Genomic DNA, 25,324 nt, shown 5'->3' on the forward strand with positions numbered 1-25,324 from the left:
GTACCCGGCGAAGCTGAGGGTAACGTATAACGCCAAAGACTTTTATTTTGAGGCAGTTGAGACGTTCGTGACGGCAGAAGGCTTGGGACAGACGTGAGGAGCGGAACTGGAAGAGAGACTGTGGACTGTGTTTGGGCAGTTGGAAAATGTGTAAATGCTACAACTTTGTTTTTACTGATGTGTATTGTAATTTTTACTTCTCTTTGCATTGTAACAGAGTTCAAGTTAATGGTTGGGTGGATTGGCGTTCTGTGTTGCGACGGTTAAATCTTATGTTAGTGAATTGTATGGGTTGGATTGTTGGTTTTGTTCTTTCTTTCTCTGGGACTGGGTGGAAGGGGACAATATATCTTGGTCAACTAGTGAACGAATGTGAGGTGAGATGAGGGCTGCGGATGTTGGAGCCTGGATAGCAGGCTTCAATGGGCCTACGAGGCAAGCGAGGGGGGGGGGGGGGGGGGGAGAGATTGATGCTGGGAGATGTTTTTTCAAGGGGAAATGTAGGAGGGGTTCTTGGGAGGGGGGTAAGGAGTTCGATGTTAACGATAGACAGGGGCGGGTCAGGCTTATGGGGCAGGGCCCAAGTGGTATGATGATGGTGGATAAGAAGGGTGGGGGTTAGGATAGTCATGTGGAACGTGAGAGGGCTAGGAGGTCCGGTCAAAAGTGCTTGCGCATCTTAAACGATTGAACGCCGATGTGGCAATGCTGCAGGAGACTCACCTGAGGGTGAAGGACCAGGTGAGACTTAAAAAGTGCTGGGTTAGTCAAGTGTTACACTCTGGATTTGACGGAAGGGCTCGAGGGGTAGCGGTGCTGGTCAGCAAAAGGGTACGCTTCCAGATGGAGAAGGTGGTGGCAGATAAGGGGGGTAGATATGTGATTGTGGGGCGCTGGAGGAGAGATTAGTGGCGCTGTTAAGTGTATACGGTCCCTATTGGGACGATGTGGGATTCGCGAAGGTGTTCGAGGCCATCCCCGACTTGGACACATACAAATTGATTGTGGGGTGGGGGGGGGGACTGGAACTTGGTGCAGAAGCCAAGGTTGGACAGATCACGGCCATGCTCGCTGGTCCCATCGTGGTGGGGGGGAGGGGGGCGAAGGCGCTGGCTGGGCTAATGGTGGAAAGGGGAGGGGGGACCCTTGGAGGTTCCTGCACCCAAGGGAACGGGAGTACTCGTTTTTCTCAGCAGTCCATAAGGTGGACTCGCGGATCGGCGTCTTTATGATGGGGAAGGCTTTGCTGGCTGGGGTTAAGGGGTCGGAATACTCGGCAATTGCAGTTTCAGATCATGCTCCGTATTGGGTGGATATGGTACTGGAGAAGGGGGTAGCGCAGAAGCCGGGGTGGAAACTGGATGTGGGGCTTTTGGGGAACCAAGTGTTCTGTGAGAACGTTGAAAAGGTAATTAAGGAATATGTAGGTTTCAACTGTACACGTGAGGTGTCAACGGCAGTTGTCTGGGAGGCTCTAAAGGCGGTGGTGAGGGGTCAGGTAATCTCGTTTAAGGCCAGGGTGGACAAAGAGGAGAGGTTGGAGCGGCAGAGGGTAATAGATGAGATGTTGTAGATAGGAATTATACAGAAACTGAGGACCCAGCGAAGCTGCAAAAGAGGAAGGAACTACAGGCGAGCTTCGACCGACTGTCTACCAGGAAGGCGGTGCGCCAACTGAGACGAGCAAAGGGTGCAGTTTATGAACATGGAGATAAGGTATGTTAGCAGGTCAGCTCCGGAGGGAAGCAGCGGCAAGAGAAATTCTTCAGGTGAGGGATAGGGCAGGGATGTTGGTGGTGGCTCCTGAACTGATTAACAAGGTTTTTGAGGAGTTTTATGAGAGGTTGTACAGGTCAGAGCCACCCAGGGGAGACCGTGAGATGCAGGAATTTCTAGATGGGTTGGAATACCGAGGCTAGGGGAGGGGGACAGGGCTATATTAGAAGGAGCAATAGTGGAGCAGGAGGTAAAAGATGCGATTGGGAGGATGCAGCCGGGGAAGGTGGCAGGACCGGATGGGTTTTCTGGTGGAATATTATTAAAAATTCAAGGATAAGCTGGCACCCCTGATGGTGGGGATGTTTGAAGAGGCGATGGGGAAGGGGGGGTGTTGCCACAAACCTTGGGGCAGGCATCAATTTCCCTGTTGCTAAAAAAAAGATAAGGATCCGACGGAGTGTGGGTTGTATAGGCCCATATCACTTCTGAATGTGGATGCAAAAGTATTGGCGAAGGTACTGGCGGGTAGGCTGGAGGAGTGCCTCCCGAAGGTATAGGTGAGTATCAGACGGGGTTCGTGAGAGGGAGGCAGCTTTTTTCAAACATTAGGAGGGTCTTGAACGTCGTCACGGCACCGGTGGAAGGGAAGAAAAGTGAGGTGGTTGTGGTATTGTACGCCGAGAAGGCGTTTGACCGGGTAGAATGGGGGTACTTGATGGCAGTTCTGGAGCGGTTTGGGACTGAACCAAGATTGGGTAAAGCTATTATATAAGGAGCCGAAGGCGAGTGTCCGCACAAACAACATCAGCTTAGATACTTTTCTCTCCACCGTGGGACGAGGCAGGGATGTCCTACGTTCCCCCTGCTGTTTGCACTTGCGATTGAGCCGTTGGCCATCGCACTAAGAAGTTCGGAGTATGGAAAGGAATAGTGCGGGGTGGGTGGGGAGATAGAGCATAGGGTATCCTTATATGCCGACAACTTGCTGCTGTATGTGTCGTATTTTTCGAGTGAGTATTTTGTGGTGTCTCGGCCGGGGGTGGGGCTGCCATTCCGTAGGGCAGGGACTCACTTTAGGTATCTGGGTGTGCAGGTTGCCTGGGAATGGGGGAGACTTCGCAGGTACAACATCTCTAGTTTGGTGGGGAGAGTGAAAGCCGATTTGGGAAGGTGGGATGGTCTCCCTCTGTCACTGGCGGGTCGGGTACAGGCGGATAAAATGAATGTGTTGCCGTGATTTCTGTTTATTTTTCAATGCCGACCGATTTTCCTGCCAAAGGCTTTTTTCAGGGAGATTGAGGGAAGGATTACCTCGTTCATATGGGATGGGAAGGTGGCCAGAGTGAGAAAGGTGCTGCTACAGGAGAAGACAGGCAGAGGGTTTGGGTCTCCCGAACCTGATGTACTACTACTGGGCAGCGAATGTGGGGAAGGTGCGGAGCTGGGTCAGAGGGGTTGACTCCCAGTGGGTCAAAATGGAGGAGAGTTTGTACAGGGGGACGGGACTGAAAGCACTAGCAACAGCGCCACTCCCGATAGCTCCGGGGAAATACTCAGGGAGTCCGGTAATAATAGCTTCATTCGAGATTTTGCCAGAAAGGAGATACAGAGCTTCCCGGAGGAACCGGCCTCCACATTGCTGGAGGAGGTGCTGACGACAAGGGGATTGGAGAGGGGGGTAGTGTCAGCAGTGTACGGAGCTATTTTGGAAAGGGATAAGGCACCACTGGAAGGGATCAAAGCAAAGTGGGAGGAAGAGTTGGAAGAGGTTATAGAGTAGGGGGTCTGGTGTGAGGTGCTCCGGAGAGTAAATGCCTCCATCTCATGTGCGAGGATGGGGCTGATACAGCTGAAGGTGGTATACAGGGCACACCTCACGAGGGCGAGGATGAGCCGATTCTTTGAAGGAGTAGATGTGTGTGAGCGTTGCCGGGGGGGGGGGGCCGCGCTAATCACGTTCATATGTTGTGGTCTTGTCCAAAGCTAGAGGACTACTGGAAGGAGGCTTTTAGGGTAATTTCCAAGGTGGCGCATTGAAACTGGACCCGGGTCCCCGCGAGGCCATATTCGGGGTGTCGGACCAGCCAGGGTTGGAAACAGGTGCGGAGGTAGGTATCGTAGCCTTCGCCTCGTTGATCACCCGAAGGCGGGTCCTGTTGGGATGGAGAGCACCTCTCCACCCAGTGCCCTGGCATGGTGGGGGGACCTGTTGGAATTCTTGACCCTTGAGAAGGTTAAGTTTGAACTGAGGGGAAGGACTGAGGGGGGCAAGTCATGGGCATTATTCATTATGCGCTTTCAAGAACTGGATAACATCGAACATTAGTTGGAGGGGATGCCGTCTACAGATTCCATGACCCCAAACATATCTACACTCCCAAAACTGACTACTTCTCAACAACTGAACTTGATCAAAAGCTCTCTCAAAATTAAAACTGGATTTTCAGGAGCAGCAGACGTCATCTTCCTGGTGTTTCACTACAATATTTTTAAACATTTATTTTTCGATTTCTCCCAGCAAGGCCTTTTTTCTGTATGATTTCAAAAATTTAAATATTTAGTTCATTCCTGGTTTTAAACTTGCCAAACCTGATGTGCGTGAATGTTGAATAAGTAGAAAATTTGATTTTCATACTTAAGGAACACGTGGTGAACCCAAATGTAGAAATGGATATAAATCAACAATCAGGGTTGAATGAAAGTGCCACACTTGCACCAATTAAATGGAGGGGAATCGCTCCAGTGAGAATTAATATTTTTACTTTCAGTCTCATAAGTTTTGAATCTCACTTCTCAGAGCAGCAGTGTTATTACAAATGTGAAATTAGTAACCTTTCCTCACGACCAACATCACAACTCCTAGAGACAGGATATACCCTCTCTATTCTCAATTTATCCTTTGATGAGCAGGTAATAATTATTTTAATCCTTTTGGCTGATAAACTCCTCCCTATGCCATGATAAATTCGATTTATAATGAACCACAGATGACAGCTAGGATACCAGAGCATCTGGAAGGGCATAACCTGTCAAGCAAATCTAATCTGAGGACAGCTGGATAATAATAGCATCTTTAGGTCACTCAGTTTAAATAACAGCTCAGTGTCATTAGTAGAAAGATATGGCTAAGCACTCAGAAATGACCAGCAAAGTGGCAGGTATGTTGAACTATAAGAACACTTTCTCTAATAATTATAAATTATTTGGATGATTCTTGATATTTGCGAGGATGTAAACTTCAGAAAGTCCGAGTTATATTTGTAGAATATGCTAAGATGAATAGCAAAAATATATCTTGGTCTGCTTTTAGTTCTCTGTAATTATTGGCATTAAGTGCTGTTTGTTTGGGTAGGAAAGAACATGCAATGCTATCATTATCACCTAATGGGCAGCCTGAGGAAGAAACCCTGTGTTGCTGTTCATCTACGTAATTACCCTGTTTAAGATCCTGGTTGATTGCTTGACAGGGCAGTTCTGTGCATTGCATGAGAGGAACCCTGAGGGGAGCCAATGACTATTTAATTTAAAGAAGGCTGATCTAATTAGAACAGGCTTTGTTACGGAACACTAATTATGTCATGTGTATTATTTGTTGAATGGAAACTTTTCATGCCTTAAGACTTTTTTTATCTGTATTACGGAAAAATTCAAGCCAGATGATCTTAGAAAAGCTTAATGTATAAGCTTTCCTAACTATTACTCTTTTCTCTGTTCTCTTTGTTGTTGCATTTAACAAGAAATTTAACAAGAAATTCTGTAAGAAGTCTTTTGGATCTTAATTAACATCATTTCAAAGTCAATTGTGGATAACGCAAATGTGAAATGTCTTTATAGAATTGAGATTTCCTTCACAATCCAGCATTTTTTCCAAATTGTTCTTTGCCCCCTCCTGTTTACTGGGAAAGGATGATATGCAAGGACAACAGCTTTCATACTTCTTCCAATACCTTAACAGATCATAGTTAAATAAACAGTCCTGGAAAGTACAGCAGGTCTATAAAGAATGAGAAATACAGGTTAACATTTCTCCTGGGATGATAAGATATGGTGATGGGTCAGTGCCAAAAATATTACTTCCCCTTTGAAATGCTTTTATCTCCCTCAATTAAGTTGTCTGAGGAAAGAACACCACATTCTCCCATGTATTTTTTTTTTCCATAAAGGTATCTTTAGTTTTCCTACATTCTCAACAGGGCTTGCTGAATGGCAACTCTAAACAGCTCCCATTCCGAACTTGTTGTTCCATTTTCAAGTCATTGGTACTTTAGCCAATTGCAGTAGCCAAATTGCAATGTATTTTCCCTTCCATCACACCAAGTTCACTTTGTGTACATCAGAAACTCTTCAAAATCATTGTGTAAATGCAGCAGTGATGCGAATCAGAAGAGTGCCTTATATATTCCTGCCCTACGTAAGGAGAAGAACCTTTTTAATTGAACTAATGAATCTGGCTCGCACACAACTCCAGAGGCACCTGACAAGCTCCAGTATTTCACTGAGCTGCCAGTTCTCATGTGAGGGGATTCGCAAGCTGGTCAATTGTGCGGAGTACCATATATACTCATGTACAAGTCAAACATTTTCGACCAAATTAGGAATATTTTTGAAGGTTGGAATCCATGCATGTTGAAGGGGCAAATATCAGCTTAAAACATGAAAAATATTTACCAATTACTGGTAAGCTACGCCATGCTTTCAGTAAGCTAATAGGAAGTCTTACAATAGGTTCAAGTCCAACAGGTGTGTTTCAAATCACTAGCTTTCGGAGCACAGTGCTTCCTCAGGTGAGGCTCCTTCCTCAGGTGAGGAAGGAGTTGTGCTCAGAAAGCTAGTGATTCGAAACAAACTTGTTGGACTTTAACCTGGTGTTGTAAGACTTCTTATTGTGCTCATCCAACGCCGACACCTCCACATCATGGCTATCTTCAGTAAGCTAAGCAGTGGTAGCATTGCATTGATTTGTTCTGGGTTGATGAGTGCTAAACCATACTCAACGAGCAGAGGAAAAATAATCCAAAATAATTTGTGCATATGACCATAATATCAGGAAATTAAAATTACTGGTAGTAACAGGTTATTTCGCATAGCAACGTCTGGTTTAGAAGGCAGCATTGATGGAAATGCCATTTCCAACCTGGCCATGCTGTTGGTAGCATCTGTTGTTTTGCTGGCATCCCCATCTGAATGGATTAGCAACTTACATTATTTTTCATCTCAAATAGTTTTTGACGGCACAGTACAAAGAATGGTACCAGAGAATATTCTAATTAATTAGGTAATCGAATAGTATTAGTAGTCTGACTATAACATAAGGAAATTAGAATTACCGATAGTAACTTGTGTTTACACTATTTTGTTGTAACATGAGAAAAACACACAGTTCTCATATCCCATAAAAACGAAGGTCAGATTAGACATGAGATTATCTTAAAAATGAAGGCGCTTTTGGTCAGAATTCAGGGATCACCTTTTCCATAAGGTCGAGTGCTACTCATGGTATTCCATCCAAACCAATTCCCTTCTTTACCTGATATGCCAATGCATGCTTTGAGCAAAGGCAGTTGGTTAGCATTTATGAATCGGAATCATTACGCGATGTTCCCTCCCCAGCCCAGGCACTTTTTCTTCACTCATTCACTTACAGTATGTGGGCATTGCTGGCACGGCTCGCAGTTATTGCTTATCTTGAAGTGAGATGGTACACCACTGCATTCTTTGTAGTGTGGGTACTCCCCATGCTTTCCCTAATGTGTGTGCCCCAGAAAAAGTCCTGATGAATCATAAATGGAACCATTTTCAAATTAATTCACTCTCATTTCTACCATTTGGTTTCAGTGGAAATCATGTCCTTATCCATGTTAACTTCCACAGATGCAGAGAAGAAAATATGTTATGTGCGGCTTATGTGGATTAGTTGTGATTTTACTCTTAAATGTTTTCCTACATGTTGCATTTAATGAAAATTAATTAATATGGGAGAAGAGAAAATTGCATTTACAGCTAAAGAGAAAATACATTGCTGTCAACCTTTAATTTCCTTTAGTTTCTTGGGAACAGATAGCTGTAGAATCCTTAATAATAATAATATTTTTATTATCACAAGTATGAAGTTACTGTGAAAAGCCCCTAGCCGCCACATTCCGGCGCCTGTTCAGAGAAGCTGGTACGGGAATCGAACCCACGCTGCTGGCCTTGTTGTGCATTACAAACCAGCTGTCTAGCCCACTGAGCTAAACCAACTCAGTTTATTATTTTGAAACAAGTCTTGAGTGCCAGGATGGATTTACTGTTACAGTTCCTAATTTTCTGGATAATATTTGTCAGTGAAGAACATAATGACATTATATAGTATCTCTCCATCATCGAATTATCACCAAATTAAATTGTGAAGGAAAAAACACAGTCAACTGAGAAACCCAGGATACCAGAAACCATTTCTGCACTGCCGACAAATTAATTGTTGGAGAGGGTGCTCAGTTTGAATTGAAGGAAGAAGAGTTCCAGCAAAAGCTGAGTGAAAGGCGAGATGACTAGTATCAATGAAAGGAAGAATGTCACAGTGAAATGTGGGCAGAAGAGGAAGAAAGTTTGGGCGGGGGGGGGGAGGAGGAGTTGCCTCTCTGGCGATGATTTAAACCTTTTAAACTCAGATAATTATTAAACTGAGCACAGAGCAATAATAATCTTCAATGTCTGCAAGAAATTCAGAGAAATGGCTGCAATTTATGTCTCAAATACTGTGTAAATAATGGAAGGTTGGGTATATCTACAACTTAACCAGCCAAAACTCCACGACACTCTTCGTACTAACACTAGAATTGTAAACACTGACACTTTGCAGACTGGAGAACAAGTTAAACAAAACTGTAATAACCTCAAGGTACAATCTGATGCCAACTGCTTTTACTGTTTCCTGAGTGGAGGGTCCACTGATGCCGAGAGGTTGAATGTAAAACTGACAGAAATCTAGTTTTCAGTAGACTCCTTGGGCTGCCAGACTTGACAAGAAACACACTTAGCTTGCAGACTACTTGTACTACAAGATTTGCACTTGGGGATTTAGCAGCACTTGACATGATATTAAGTGTAAAATCAGCCCTCGTTTAATAATGATCCACTTAGCCTCACAGAGCTGTTGAATTGCTGTATTCTATGTGTTCTGTTGCTTGGGAAATTATATAACTTGGATACCGTATGAAAATCTGGAAAACCTTTATTATCTACTTACTAGATTGATTACAACTTCATCTTCAAAAAGCTAATATGCAGCCATCACCACACTATTGTATTCGAAATCATATTGCAAACATTGGAGTCAGTTCAGAGAAGGTTCACCAGATTGATTCCGGCGATGAAAAGGTTGACATGTGAGGAGAGACTGAACAGTTTGGGCTTCTACTTGCTTGGGTTCAGAAGAATGAAAGGGGAACTGATTGAACTGTATGAAATACTAAGAAGGATTGACAAAGTAAATGTAGGCCAAAAATTGCCCTTGTGGGGCAATCTAGAATGAGAGGTCACAGATATAGGTTGAGAGGTGGCAGATTTAAAACTGAGATAAGGAGGAACTACATTTCGCAGAGGGTGGTGAATTTATGAATCTCTCAGCCCCATAGTGCGGCGGAGTCTGAATCGTTAAATGTTTCAAGAAGGAGTTAGATAAAGGGTTAAAGGGATATGGGGGACAGGCTGGGAGGTGAATTTAAGACCAGAAAGAGATCAGCCAAGATCTGATTGAATGGCGGAGCAGGCTCAAAAGAGCTGAATTGCCTATTTCTGCTCCTAATAACCTGTGTACCCTATTCTGCTTTCTTCTGAACTAAAAATGTATGTTAAAATTAGACAAGAATAGAGAAAATCAGTTGTATTGTTGTGGTCTCTAATGCTGCTATTGCTTCCAATAAACCTTTTTTTGAATAATTTCACAAAATCTTGATAACATTGCTGTATTTGGACTGAGACACTCAAAGATAATGGCAAACTCCCATGACACTAATCTGTTGTGAGATAAGTTAAAAATTCACACATGTACACCATTTTAGTTAATATTACTTTTTGCCTCGAATAAAATTGAAAAAGAATGAAACAGCCAAAATTTGGTGAGGATTTTTGTCATTATATGCATGCAACAACATGTAGCAACACAGAGCAATGGGAAACAATTGGATATGTTGTCATGCAAATTTTCTTGTTGGACATTTTAAGGAGTGCCTCGCTTCACCACATATGAGTGTGCAAAGAAAAGGTCACTTGGCTACTCTCAGAACTCTTAAGCGCACCACATTGCAAGTGGCCATAAGTGTACTGATGTATGCATGAGGAGCATGGACAGTAATCTTTTTCTGTTGTCCGATGTTTGAAATGACGTATTTCTGCCTGTGATTATTGACAATGGTTTGGGAGTATGTTTTGTCATTAACAATGTTTAACATTTCAAGGGTTCCATTTATCAAATGCACTTTGGATGAATTTGAATACTATCAGAAATCTGTCTTCATCCTAAGAACGCCAACCTGTTGGCTTTGCCTTTGGCATGGTATATAAATTCATGGAAAAAGGGGAGTTAAATGCTGAATGTTTTCATTTCAGAAAAGGATAGTGATTTATTATTCTGTAAGACCAAGAACAAGTATAATCTTAAACACAATTTTTTTCTCCAACAAAGGTGACAACTTCATAAGATATGGGATACTGTCTCTGAAGTATTCATGTCATAACTTAATTACATCACTTGGTGTTAAAGTTCTTAGATGGGCATCAATCTGGTGCATTTTCTGTTGAAATTCAGTAAATGACTGCTGAATAGATATTCAGCCATCTTTTTGATTGTGACCAGAGCCTGAAAGGAACTTTTATTGGCAGCACTAAGTCCATTTCTGGTTTAATGCCGATAGCTGCTATCTCAAATGGCAGAGGTTTCAGGTGTCCTTTATTTCAGAAAAACACAGTTTTTAATTTAACAGTGCAAGCATTGCAAACAATCATGCAGTTTCACTGTAAAGTGATCCATGGCCCATGATGTATCTTGTTCATGGGTCTGGGAACATTGCTTAAATAATTGTTGTGTTACATATATGTCTTGTCTCTTGAAAACAAGCAACTAGAAGGACACCACATCTCGGGGAGTCGCAAGTCTTAAGTAATTACCGTACTTTCACGAAAACAACCTGCAGGGTATATCTTTTTAAATGTATTCCAGAAGCAATGTGGCTTATATTCGTGGGCGGGTTATATGTGCGACTTTTTTTGCAGATGGCTGGCCAACTTCAGTCTTCCTACAGGTAAGAGGTAAGTCATTGCAAAGTGGAGATGGCTAAGATTTTAAACTGTCTGTGTCGTAGCGTGTTTATGGATGGGTTTAAATCTTTTCTGTACATGAATGAGAGGGTAGTTTTTTGAGAGGTATTGTGTAGGGCCATTTTGACGCGGGATGGATTCATTGTGCGGGATTACAAGTGATTTACTTTTGTTCTCAGAAACACATTGAAATAATGGTAATTAGGTTGCAGCCCAGGTTTTTTTTCGTGAAATTACGGTAACGATCCAAAGTGCAAGTTTAAAGTTAACTATAAAAGTTAGTGTTACCAGCTATTCTAGGTACCCATTTTCATTATGATTGAGTGAATAAAGTGAATTACTCTAAATGGGAATTGATACCATTAAGCAGGGATCAAAGTGCCCCAGTAATTATGATGTTTGGGTGGTATCAATTGTCCCATTTTCTTTTTGATTTCTTTCTAGCTCGGAAGCAAGAAATCATCAAGTTAACTGAACAGCTGATCGAAGCTATCAACAATGGGGACTTTGAAGCGTACGCGTAAGTTTAGAGATCACTTTTCTCATTCATTAATGATTAATATTGCCCTTCTAACATCTGTTCATTTGCAGAGATAAAGGGATATTAAAGGCAAGTGACAGTCACATTGCACAAGTGCCAGGCAATGACCATCTCCCCTTGACATTCAATGGCAATGATAGCCTGGGTGCTATCATTTACGGGAAACTAAACTGGACGATCCATATAAAAATGCAGTGACTACAACAGTAGGTTAGAGACTGGGAATTATGTGTAACTCCCCAAAGCCTGTCTTCCATCGACAGGAGTGTGATGGAATACTCTACATTTGTCTTGCTGAGTATGGCTTCACTCAAGAAACTGGGCACCATCCGGGACAAGCAGACGACTTGTTGCCACTGCATCCACCATATATATATTTTTTTAAAAATATATTTTATTCAAGATTTTTTGGCCAAACATAACAGTACATAGTTTTTCTTTTAAACAACAATAAAGCAATATAAATAACAGTGGCCAGTTTTAAACAAGTAAATAAATAATATATAAACAGAAACAAAAACAAAACTAAATGGCAACTGCCTTGTCAAAAATAGTTACTCTCCAAAGATGCAATCCAACAGTCCAATATACATTACCTATAACAAATGTCGATACATATACAATGACATCCCTAAGAGCCCGCCCGGGTCCTCCTCCCCCCCCCCCCCCCCCTCCCCCTTGGGTTGCTGCTGTTGTCTTTCTTTCTTTTTCATTCCCTCTATCGTTCTGTGAGGTAGTTGACGAACGGTTGCCACCGCCTGGTGAACCCTTGAGCCGAACCCCTTAATACGAACTTGATCCGTTCTAACTTTATAAACCCTGCCATGTCGTTTATCCAGGTCTCCACGCCCGGGGGTTTGGCTTCCTTCCACATAAGCAATATCCTGCGCCGGGCTACTAGGGACGCAAAGGCCAAGACATCAGCCTCTCTCGCCTCCTGCACTCCCGGCTCTTCTGCAACCCCAAATATAGCCAACCCCCAGCTTGGCTCGACCCGGATCCCCACCACCTTCGAAAGCACCTTCGCCACCCCCACCCAGAACCCCTGTAATGCCGGACATGACCAGAACATGTGGGTGTGATTCGCTGGGCTTCTCGAGCATCTCCCACACCTATCCTCTACCCCGAAAAATTTACTGAGCCGTGCTCCAGTCATATGCGCCCTGTGTAGAACCTTGAATTGTATCAGGCTTAGCCTAGCACACGAGGACGATGAGTTTACCCTACGTAGGGCGTCAGCCCACAGCCCCTCCTCAATCTCCTCCCCCAGCTCTTCTTCCCATTTCCCTTTCAGCTCATCTACCATGATCTCCCCCTCGTCTCTCATTTCCCTGTATATGTCCGACACCCTACCATCCCCCACCCATGTCTCTGAGATCACTCTATCCTGCACCTCCTGCGTCGGGAGCTGCGGGAATTCCCTCACCTGTTGCCTCGCAAAAGCCCTCAGTTGCATATACCGAAATGCATTCCCTTGGGGCAACCCATATTTTTCCGTCAGCGCTCCCAGACTCGCAAACGTCCCATCTACGAACAGATCTCTCAATTGTACTAGCCCAGCTCTTTGCCATGCTCCAAATCCCCCATCCATTCTCCCCGGAACAAACCTCTGGTTATTTCTTATCGGGGACCGCACCGAGGCTCCCGTCCTTCCCCCATGCCGTCTCCACTGCCCCCAAATTTTTAATGTTGCCACCACCACCAGGCTTGTAGTATATTTCTTCGGTGAGAATGGCAACGGTACCGTCACCATTGCTTGTAAGCTGGTCCCCTTGCAGGACGCCCTCTCCAATCTCTTCCACGCCGCTCCCTCCCCTTCTCCCATCCACTTACACACCATTGAAATATTGGCGGCCCAGTAATAATCATTTAGGCTCGGTAGTCCCAGCCCCCCTATCCCTACTACGCTGCAAGAACCCCCTCCTCACTCTCGGGGTCATCCCGGCCCACACAAAACACATAATGCTTTTCTCGATTCTCTTAAAAAAAGCCTTCGTGACATCACCGGGAGGCACTGAAACACAAAAAGGAATCTCGGGAGAACCACCATTTTAACCGCCTGCACCCTACCTGCCAGTGACAGGGACACCATGTCCCATCTCTTGAGGTTCTCCTCCATCTGTTCCACCAGTCGTGTTAAATTAAGCCGGTGTAAGGTTCCCCAATTCTTGGCTATCTGAACCCCCAAGTACCGGAAGTCTCTTGTTACCTTCCTCAGCGGTAAATCCTCTATTTCTCTGCTCTGCTCCCCCGGATGCACCACAAACAACTCACTTTTCCCCATGTTCAATTTATACCCCGAAAAATCCCCAAACTCCCCAAGTATCCGCATTATCTCTGACATCCCCTCCACCGGGTCCGCCACATACAACAACAAATCATCCGCATACAAAGATACCCGGTGTTCTTCTCCTCCCCTCCACTTCCTGGAACCCCTCAGTGCTATGGCCAGGGGCTCAATCGCCAGTGCAAACAATAACGGAGACAGGGGACACCCCTGCCTCGTCCCTCTGTAAAGCCGGAAATAATCAGACCCCCGTCCATTCGTAACCACACTCGCCATCAGTGCCCTATACAGCAACTGTACCCATCCGATATACCCATCTCCAAAGCCAAATCTCCTCAGCACCTCCCACAGATAATCCCACTCCACTCTATCAAATGCTTTCTCGGCATCCATCGCCACCACTATCTCCGCTTCCCCCTCTGGCGGGGGCATCATCATTACCCCTAGCAACCTCCGTATGTTCGTGTTCAGCTGTCTTCCCTTCACAAACCCAGTTTGGTCCTCATGAACCACCCCCGGGACACAGTCCTCTATCCTCGTCGCCATTACCTTGGCCAGAATCTTAGCATCCACATTTAAAAGAGAAATGGGCCTATAGGACCCGCATTGCAGCGGGTCTTTTTCCTTCTTTAGGAGGAGCGATATTGTTGCCTCTGACATAGTCGGGGGCAACTGCCCCCTTTCCCTAACCTCATTAAAGGTTCTCGTCAGAAGCGGGGCCAGCAAGTCCATATACTTCCTATAAAATTCCACAGGGAATCCGTCTGGTCCCGGGGCCTTCCCCGTCTGCATGCTCCCAATCCCTTTCACCTCCATCTCAATCTGTGCTCCCAGTCCCGCCCTCTCCTGCTCCTCCACCTTAGGGAATTCCAGCTGATCCAGAAAGCACATCATTCTCTCCTTCCCTTCCGGGGGCTGAGCTTTATATAATCTTTTGTAGAATGCCTTGAACACCCCATTCACTCTCTCCGCTCCCCGTTCCATCTCTCCCTCGCTGCTCCCCTCTTCCTTAGTTGGTGGGCCAGCAACCGGCTCGCCTTCTCCCCATATTCATACTGTACACCTTGTGCCTTCCTCCATTGTGCCTCTGCATTACCCGTAGTCAACAAGTCAAATTCTACATGTAGCCTTTGCCTTTCCCTGTACAGTCCCTCCTCCGGTGCCTCTGCATATTGTCTGTCCACCCTCAAAAGTTCTTTCAGCAACCGCTCCCTTTCCCTACCCTCCTGCTTTCCTTTATGTGCCCTAATAGATATCAGCTCCCCTCTAACCACTGCCTTCAACGCCTCCCAGACCACTCCCACCTGAACCTCCCCATTGTCATTGAGCTCCAAGCACCTTTCAATACACCCCCTCACCCTTAAACATAACCCCTCATCTGCCAATAATCCCATGTCCATTCTCCAGGACGGGTGCTGTTCTTTTTCCTCCCCCATCGCCAGGTCCACCCAATGTGGAGCGTGGTCCGAGATAGCTACAGCCGTGTACTCCGTCCCTGTCACCTTCGGGATCAGCGCCCTTCCCAAAACAAAAAAGTCTATCCGTGAATATACTTTATGGACATAGGAGAAAAGCGAGAACTCCTTACTCCTAGGCCTGCTAAATCTCCAGGGGTCTACTCCTCCCATCTGCTCCATAAAGTCCTTGAGCACCCTATCTGCAGCCGGCCTCCTCCCGGTCCTGGACCTCGATCTGTCCAGCCCTGGGTCCAGCACCGTATTGAAGTCTCCCCCCATTACCAACTTTCCCGCCTCTAGGTCCGGGATACGTCCCAACATACGCCTCATAAAATTGGCATCATCCCAGTTCGGGGCATATACGTTCACTAGAACCTTGCAATCTGCCACTCACTATCACAAATCTACCCCCACTATCCGCCACTGTGGTCTTTGCCTCAAACAGTACCCGTTTCCCCACTAATATAGCCACCCCCCTGTTCTTTGCGTCTAACCCCGAATGAAACACCTGCCCCACCCATCCTTTGCGTAGTCTGACCTGGTCTATCAGTTTCAAATGTGTCTCCTGCAACATAACCACATCTGCCTTTAATTTCTTTAGGTGTGCGAGTACCCGTGCCCTTTTAATCGGCCCGATCAGCCCTCTCACATTCCACGTGATCAGCCGGGTTGGCGGGGCTCTTTACTCCCCCGCCTTGTCGACTAGCCATCCCCTTTTTTAATCCAGCTCCTCACCCGGTTCCCACGTAGCCGTATCTCCCCCCGACGGCGCCCTCCCGCCTCGACCACCCCACCCCGTACCAGCTCCCCCTTCTCCCCAGCAGCAGCAACCCAGTTAACCCCCCCCCCCCACCGCTAGATCCTTTTCTAGTGTAATTGCACCCCCCATGTTGCTCCCAGAAGTCAGCAAACTCTGGCTGACGTCGGCTTCCCCCCGTGACCTCGGCCCCCACTGTGCGAGGCCCCCTCCTTCCTGCTTCCCTGTTCCCGCCATGACTACCATAGCGCGGGAACAAAGCCTGCGTTTCCCACTTGGCCCCACCCCTAATGGCCGGCGCCCACAATTCCTCATCCTCCCTCTCCCCCACGACATGGGGAAGAGAGAAAAGTTACAGGGTCGCAAGATTAACAACTTGAGAGATCATCCCTTCCCCCTTTTTTCCCCCTTCACCCCACGTAATCACCCCACCACTTTGTCCCAAACGTTCTTTTTCTGGCCCGCCTATTCCAGCTGCTCCTCCACAATAAATGTCCACGCCTCTCCTGCCGTCTCAAAGTAGTGGTGCTTCCCTTGGTGTGTGACCCACAGTCTTGCCGGTTGCAACATTCCAAATTTGACCTTCCTTTTGTGAAGCACTGCCTTGGCCCGATTAAAACTTGCCCTCCTTCTCGCCACCTCCGCACTCCAATCTTGATATACGCGGATCACCGCGTTCTCCCACCTACTGTTCCAAGTTTTCTTCGCCCATCTGAGGACCATCTCTTTGTCATTATATCGGAGAAATCTCACCACTTCTGCACCTTCGGGAAGACCAAGAATCCTTAAATTCTTCCTCCTCGCATTATTCTCCAGCACCTCCAGCCTTTCCACACACCTTTTGTGTTGTGCCTCGTGCATCTCTCTTCACCAGGCCCTGTATTTCGTCCTCATTTTCAGCGGCCTTTGCCTTCACGACCCGAAGCTCCTGCTCCTGGGTCTTTTGCTCCTCCTTTAGTCCTTCAATCGCCTGTAATATCGGGGCCAGCAGCTCCTTCTTCATCTCCTTTTTAAGTTCTTCCACACAGCGCTGCAGGAACTTTTGTTGGTCAGGGCCCCATACTAGACGGCCACCTTCCGACGCCATCTTGCTTTGTGCTTGCCTTCCTTGCCGCAGCTCTAGAGGATCCTCCGCAATCCGGCCACTTTCCTCTCCATTTTCCATCCGTGTCCAGGGGGAATTCCCTTCTGGTTTACCGCACAGTGTTTTTAGCCGTTAAAATTGCCGTTGGGGCTCCTATTAAGAGCCCAAAAGTCCGTTCCACCGGGAGCTGCCGAAACGTGCGACTTAGCTGGTCATCGCCGCACCCGGAAGTCCTGCATCAACCATATTAAACATTGACACCTCCACCACGAGCAGCAATCGTGTGTAGCCTCTACAAAATGCACTGTAGCAACTCACCAAGGCTCCTTTGAGAGAACCTTCCAACTCCCCTGAGCAAAGGGCAGCAGATGAATTGGAACATCACCACCTGTAAGCCACTCACCATCTTGACTTGGAACAATATCCCAATTCTTTCACTGTCACAGTATTAAAATCCTGGAATTGCATTCCTAACAGCGCTGTGCGAGTACCTGAATTGTTCGAGGAGTCTCACCACCGACGGCAATTTGGGGTGGGCAACAAATGCTAGCCTTGCCAGCAACTGCCACAACCTATGACGTTTTTTACAAAACGGACGTTTTGGAAAGTTCCCTGGCAGTTAATGTTTGGACACACTTTTAACATGTGTTCTGATATTGGGCTGGTGTTACAGTCCAACCTATGCAAACTCCAAATGGTGAGAGACACCCTCTTGAGGGTGCAAACTTGGTGCCTGATCTATAGTCTTAATTTCTGCATTGATATGGATGTTGCAGTAAACTGCATCCTTATGACTTTTGATACTATGGGACATCCATTCCAAGCAAGTTTTTCCAATACCTTATTTACCAATAAATAATAGCATGTCATTTTGGGATTAGGACCTCAGTGGCAAGAATAGGCAGGGCTGGAACAAGAGTATTATGTGCCCAAGGTGAACCTTCAGCTTGCACTCTACCTCACCCACCCCTTTAATTAACTTAGAAAAATGAATATTGTGCATTAGCATGAATAAAAATTCTGCATTTATAATTAGATTTAACATAAAAAGAACATTATGACACATTGTCCATTTTGCTGTTCTCGGCTTCATCGAATATGTACTGGAAGAAATACACATTACAATGAGTAATATTGCTCACGTGATGTAAATACTAAGTGTTTCTGCAACAGTTGCTAGATTACTTTATGCACAATTTATACCATCAATAATTATAAGAGTGGGCATAATTAAATTATATTCTTGGACACTGATTCGTACTTTTGGAAGTCATATAAATTGACACGGCTGCTGCACAGACAGAATGAGGAAAATGAAATAACTTTTGGAAAGATTGCAATATAAATATATATTAGTATGTGTGGATGTATTTGTAGATATAGATCAGTTCCCATGCTGAAGCCTGGTTGATTACTTATGGCACTTTATGAATGTTTTATTCATTTTTTTGCCGCTCCAGGTGAATGTCCAGCTTGTTTAGTGGTTGCACCAGCCCTGACAACAGGTCACCTTTATCATTCATGATCCTCAGTAGTGTTCAGAATTGACATTACCATAAGATAATAGTTTTCTTCATAATTTTCAGGAAAATTTGCGATCCAGGACTGACCTCATTTGAACCTGAAGCATTGGGTAATCTTGTTGAAGGGATGGACTTCCACAGATTTTATTTTGAGAATTGTAAGCAATTTTTAACAATGCATGCCATGTAATTCATTGCTGAATTTGAAAATAATTGATGAACTAAAAAACAAACAAACCATGTCCTTGCCTGATGCCTCCATCTGAGTATGTCCTTGCCGGATCCGGCCATGAACCATCATGGGTTCCTTCACCTTTAACTCAGAGTAGTTTGGACCTTGATTTTAACCCTTGGTATTTCTTCTACTCAGTAAATAACTGGTTGCGCCAATTATTCCTGTTCAAAAATGTTCCTTTACTACCTTTTGGTGCCCCATCTGGTAATTTTGGAGAAAATTCTTAAAATACCTTTAATGCAAATTTTCTGTATGCACTCTCTGTGAATACAATTTCTCTGTACATTGTCCCAACAGGTGTGTTAGCATCACATATTAGGAGCCTGATTAGCACTTGAGGCAGCCTCAGCACTTAGAACTCTGACACTGAAACAACTGGCCTGCCACACAAACACTGCCACCTCTTCCAATATCAAATAAAATGATTTATTCTCCCCCCCCCCCCCCCCCCATGCACATGCCAAAGTCTCGACAGGCAACATGCGCCCAGGCTTTGACTAGTTTAATTCAACACTTAACAAATTATGTACAGGTAACTCGACGATTCCTCCCTACGAAATGCCGCATCACCCCATGCAGTATTGCAGAAATCAGGGTTCAATTTGAAATTTGATGTACTGAAGTAGTCAAAAGTTGCACATACTTGGGAAAGTACCTGTTCCGAACTTCAGAAATAATTGTTGCTGATAATAACTGGAAATTCCAATTCACCTTGTGGAAAATTGCTGTTGACGAGAAGAAAATGAACTGCTCGACTGAAGTGAGTTCAATTTTTTTTTTTTGAAACTGACTATTGTTCTCCTCCTTTTGTGTAGTGTTATCTAAAAACAGCAAACCCATCCACACGACTATTTTGAATCCTCACGTGCATCTTATTGGGGAAGACGCTGCCTGCATAGCCTACATTCGCCTCACCCAGTATATAGATCTTCAGGGTAGGCCACGGACAACCCAGTCAGAGGAGACACGGGTCTGGCACCGACGGGACAGCAAATGGCAGAATGTTCACTTCCACTGCTCGGGTTCTCCAGCAGCACCACTCCAGTGAAGGTAAGGTTGTAATGGGAATGAAATGACAATACAATCAGAGAAAGGCAAATAGAGGTTGTTTTTAAGGGCTCGCATCAATTCATGAATTGCCCATGCTCGTACTCTTTTTTTTTTGGGGGGGGAGCATTAGTGTGGTTTTAAGTTGAGCTGGCCAACTTAGTCAGGAGCCAAACTTCTAAGTGCCTGAAACAATGTGCGATACTCCAGACTGTCCCTACTATCCACACTATCACCATTAATCTGCAGCAGACTCAGTCGAGAAAGACACTACACTGGCACACTGTTTAGGATGAACTGGCAGCTGACTTGATCTCCCAAAGTCGTCATTTTCTTCAATTTATTCTTCCTCTCTATGTCACTCACCGTTTGGCTGTTCCCAAACTTCTGCTTAAATGTCACTACTGGGAGTTCCTGAGTGTTTTTGGAGTGTGTGCATATATTTATCTGCAGAAACATTGCAAATACTGCAGCTCCCAGTTACTTCATTAATACAATTTCTCAGTCCAGATTATAACATTGGGTCTCAGCAGACATTGCTATTTAGTATCCTGCAAGTGAATAGTAAGGTAGAGTACACCATCTGTGGCTCTGTCGTGACAACTGTGACATTGCACTCTGTTCTGAATACAAGATTTTCCCATTTGTGATTATGTAGAACACTGCATAAAATGGTGGCACAATTTTAACTAAACCTGTCAGAATGTGCTGTATAGTCCAAGTATTACTCTCCCACCTCAGGCTACAAGTCATTATCTCTTTTAATATTCAACATTGTTCATACAGTATGAAAACAGAAAATGCTTGAAATATTTAGCAACTCGGGTAGCATCTGTGTGAGACAGATTTAAAATTTCAATGACTTTTCATAGCTCCTGGGCAACATTCACAATATAATAGATTTTAAGCAAGTACAGGTGAGGAAAGGAGGCAGGGGAAAAAGAAAAGGAAAAGGAAAGGTCAGTAATAGGATGGAAGCAGTAGAGATTAATTTGCAGACTGAATGATAGTGCAAGTCAAAAACAGAGGATAATTGAACAAGTATTTAGAGAAGCTGTCATAGGGAATATCAGAATCATCAGCAAAAGCTGCTGCCTGAAAAAGTGGCCGAGGTTTTGAACTTTTGAGTGAGTTGCATTGGAAGTATAGGAGGCAAAGGACAGAGCAAGGATTATAACAGACAAGTTCAATTCACTTGCCATTTTCTTTCTCCTCCCAATATTAGCTTGATGTGGCCCTTTATCGCCTTCTTGACACTGAGTCCAACAATTTTCAGTGCATTCTAAATTTTATTTCACATTTACAGAAACTGCAGTTTGCTTTTGTGAATCTAGCACAGTATTTTCCACAGAAATACAGCAAGTAAGTTGGGGAGACACATAATATTTAGTCCTTTCAAAACACATCCTGTTTTTCACATCACACTCAGGTGACATGCGAGCACTGTAGATTTGAAAGTTCATAGCATGCTCCATAGTGTGACAGGTATACCTGCATTTTTAAATCAGCACTGCTTTTATATTTAAAACACGTGCAAAGTGCTTCAACTCAACCTCAGGGCTTTGCACAAAACATTACCTTCATAAAAGAGGTTGATGCACCTAAACAGCTCCACTTCAATGTCAAGTTGCAAGTAAAATTATTTTTAACAAAAAGCTAGAAGATTCCGTTTTTAATTTATTTTACAATGTTTCTGCAGAGCTGAAGAAATTGGCAGAGTTCTGGCCCGAGCAACCATTAAAGCTGAGCCGCGACCTGGTGGCCTCTGAAGACCAGCAGTAACATGCACGTGTCCGCATGCACATTATGCTCCTGGTGGCTGCATAATTGTCACGTTCGTGGAACTATATGGTGTTTCTTTCAACTTGTCTCAAGATGTAGACATTAACAAAAAAAATTTACAAAATCAAAAATGGCTACTGTATATGTACTTTATATAATTCACATTTGATGGCAGTGATTTGTACAATTCATTCAAAACATTTGCTAAAGCATGAAGGTTAAAATTTAATGGTGATCATCCTAATGTTGGAGGGTTAGTGTTCCATTTTATATTTTCTTGTACACTAAAGATGTGTCACTTATTCTTTTGAAAGCTTAAGTTTTGATGTAGTTAACTTGACTCAGCAAAACAGTAAATGAGGCCCTGTCGCAGCCACTGATACTTTTGGATGGTTTTACGGCAGAATGCAACCAATTGAATTAAGCAGCCAAACTTCATATAAACAGGCCTCTCAACCACTCTTTGCAATGTGGAAAATATCACTTTTGCCATTACCAAATTGCCACACAAGGTTGCCTCGGTGCAACTAGTGTATATGAAGAAACACAGCAACCTGATTTTTCATTTCTTATACCTTGTGTGTGCTGTATTGGGGGGAAAAGTAGCACTATTTATCCATTTTTCTCTTGTTTCATGTGAAATGTGTTGATTTGATATAATGACGTTCAAAGAAAAGTTAATTTAAAAAGTAACAGGTACGCCAGCTGAGATACAAGTGATCTGTGAAAACTGAAAAAGCTTGTGAGAACCTCTCCCTGGCTCTATACATTTAAGAAGTGAGTGAGTTAATTATATCATGTTGAAGTAGCAAGATCTAATTCAGTGTTCTTTACTGTTTTGTTATACTGTGCTACCAACTCTAGGATTTAATGAAAAACTTGTTGCCATTAGTTAAAATTGTATATGCATTTTTACAAATGCATGTTATATATTTATAGCCAATAATTTTTGTGTTTAACTTGCCATGGGTTCAGATGGTGTAATGAGCTTTATTGTTTTCAAATTGCACAGTCTTGGATGCGTGTAGTAATACAATCTGATGCCTGAGTTTAGTCTGGCTGGAAGGCCTCTCAGAAAGGCATGATCACTTTGTGGTTTCTTTGTTAAACTCGTGTAGGAAATAGCTTATTGAATAGCCAAAAAAAATGTTTTTTTGCATGACATAATTAACCCTGTTGGTTTCAAAAATGATTGCCTGTAGAGCTCTACATTCTCTTTCCTTCTCCTTTCTGAGCTTTGTAACAGCATCCTTTTTTTGTCTGCTGATGTGTAATGGAAACCTGGTTTGCATGCACTCGATCGACCGCTTAACAATTTTGTGCAGGGGCTGTGGAAACGCATTGAGAGGACTCTTATCGTGTTTTTATGGATGTTTTAAAATTAGACGGCTTAAGGGTCTTAAGTGTAATGAGCTGTGTGTGGATCATATTTTTTTATTTTTTTTACAAGGGCTGTGGAACCCATGAATTAAACAAATGAGTTTTACCTCATTTAATGCCTCGTGTGGCTTGAAGTGTGGAAATGCTAATTTTGCTGGAGATATTTTTACGGTTGAAAATGATGGACTATATTTGCTTTTTACACAGCAACTTGCCTGAATATGAAATGTGATTTTTTTTTTTTTTTAATTATTGAAGTTCTCAGCAGCTGAAATTCTGTCAGGTCTGGTTTATATGAGGACAAAAACATTATGTTACAGGATGTGGTCTATGTGTTCCTCTCGCCATTTAAAACTGTTGATATGTTAGAAATAAAACTTGACAATATGACTACAGTGTGAACATTTTGTTAATGATTTATATTGTAATAGTGCTGGTTAAACATTGAAAGTCAGCTTTTGTGCAGTCCAGAAGGGTAACAGTTTTATACTTGATATTCACCATAAATATTCTGAATTCCAATTTTTGGATGTAAGACAGCAGGATTTTGAGTAAGCAAGAGCCCTTAAGTATTCCATCACAATTTGCAGGTATAGGTTTTCAGCGAAAATAAACTTACTTTTGATGCATACTGCTAACAACTGGACACTATCCCCACAGGGGAAAGGATAAAAATAGAGTATAAGGAGAGAGAGAGGGGACTGGGAGAACGGGAAGATTAGGAGATGGGGGGGGTGGGTAAGAGAGAGGCAGGAGGGGGGTAGGGAGAGATGTGAAGACCCACTAGTGGGGGGGGGGGGGGGGGGGTATAGAGAGAGGAGGGGCGAGATGGGGAGGGGAAGAAAGGAGTAGTGGGGGTAAAGATGGGGAGAGGGAGGAAGGGAGAGAAGCGAAGACCCACGAGCAGGCTGGAGGAGGGGGGAGAGAGAGCGATGGGGAGAGCAGGAGGAGGGGAAGTGGGGAGGAAAAATGGGGTGTAGAGGGAGAGCAGGAGGAGGGGTAGAGAGGAGGGGAAGTGGGAGGAAAAATGGGGTGTAGAGGGGGGTGGAGGAAGAGAGGAGGGGTGGGGGGAGAGGAGGGGGATAGAGAGGGAGGGCAAGAGAGAGGAGGGGTGGGGGAGGGAGAGAGAGGAGAGGTGGGGGGAGAGAGAGGAGGGGGGAATAGAGAGGGAGAGGGGAATAGAGAGGGAGAGGGGAGGGCAGGAGGCATAGGAGGGGGAGATGAGAGGATAGGGGGGATGGATACAGATGGGGAGGGGAGCGAGGACCCACGTGGGAGGGGGAAGAAAGAGGAGGGGCGAGATGGGGAGGGGACGAGAGGAGTAGTGGGGGTAAAGATGGGGAGAGAGAGGGAGAGAAGCGAGGACCCACGAGCAGGCTGGAGAGGGGTGGGGAAGGGAGAGAGAGAGAGAGGAGGGGAAGTGGGGTGTAGAGGGGGAGAAAGATGGGGTGGAGGAGGAGTGGGGGAGAGAGGAGGGGTGGGGGGTGAGGAGGGAGGAAGAGGAGGGGGGATAGAGATGGAGAGGGGAGGGCAGGAGAGAGGAGGGGGGAATAGAGAGGGAGAGGGGAGGGCAGGAGGGAGGCATAGGAGGGGGAGGGAGAGACGAGAGGATAGGGGAGATGGATAAAGATGGGGAGGGCAGCGAGGACCCACTAGCCCACTTTGAGGTCAGGACAGCTTTTCAAAATGAAGGCCTGATCTTGGAGGAGCCGGTCTGGCCAGTGAATTCAGCTCTCCAATAATGAAAATTGGGCTTGACCGGGGAGAAACTCCCAGGGCCGAAAAATGTGTCTGACTTTGTGTTTGGATAATGGTTGGGAACTCGCTGACAGAACCATGGAGAAACTCCCAGCAAAACCCGCCACAAATGACACTTTGAAACCTTTCCGTTAGATTGCGCTCTTTTTATATCGTATTTCATGCTAACAGAACATTTCAAAATGTTTCTGAGTCAATGAATTTGTTTCGAAGCAGTCACGATTCTTTTGAAAAAATACAAAATCCATTGTGCACACACAAAAGTCACACACAGCAGTTCATCTGAGTTTGTGGTCGTGATTGGCGCATGAATGTTGGTCAGTATCATGCTTTTTTCCTTTGATCTTTCCAGCCACCTATGAGTGCAGACTCAGTTCAACATTTGGAAATACAGCACCACTACCTTCCATAATACTGAAAAGTCCAGGATTATGCGGTCAATTCCTAGATTTGGATT

At 44.7% G+C, this 25,324-nt stretch overlaps 1 protein-coding gene across 50 annotated transcripts in view; it reads left to right on the top strand.

The window, feature by feature from the left end:
- LOC140396907 (calcium/calmodulin-dependent protein kinase type II subunit beta) overlaps nucleotides 1-23,499 on the top strand; it is a 392,935-nt gene extending 369,436 nt beyond the window's left edge. For all 50 annotated transcript variants that reach the window (XM_072485774.1, XM_072485778.1, XM_072485773.1 and 47 more), the window contains 4 exons: nucleotides 11,461-11,536; nucleotides 18,729-18,823; nucleotides 19,716-19,950; nucleotides 21,647-23,499. In XM_072485774.1, the coding sequence (XP_072341875.1) occupies nucleotides 11,461-11,536; nucleotides 18,729-18,823; nucleotides 19,716-19,948 (404 nt within the window). In that variant the 3' untranslated portion in view covers nucleotides 19,949-19,950; nucleotides 21,647-23,499. The remainder of the gene's footprint in view (nucleotides 1-11,460; nucleotides 11,537-18,728; nucleotides 18,824-19,715; nucleotides 19,951-21,646) is intronic.
- The last annotated feature ends 1,825 nt before the right edge of the window (nucleotides 23,500-25,324 follow it).

The sequence above is a fragment of the Scyliorhinus torazame genome, chromosome 20, assembly GCF_047496885.1.
Source record: "Scyliorhinus torazame isolate Kashiwa2021f chromosome 20, sScyTor2.1, whole genome shotgun sequence".
NCBI classification, from domain to species: domain Eukaryota; kingdom Metazoa; phylum Chordata; class Chondrichthyes; order Carcharhiniformes; family Scyliorhinidae; genus Scyliorhinus; species Scyliorhinus torazame.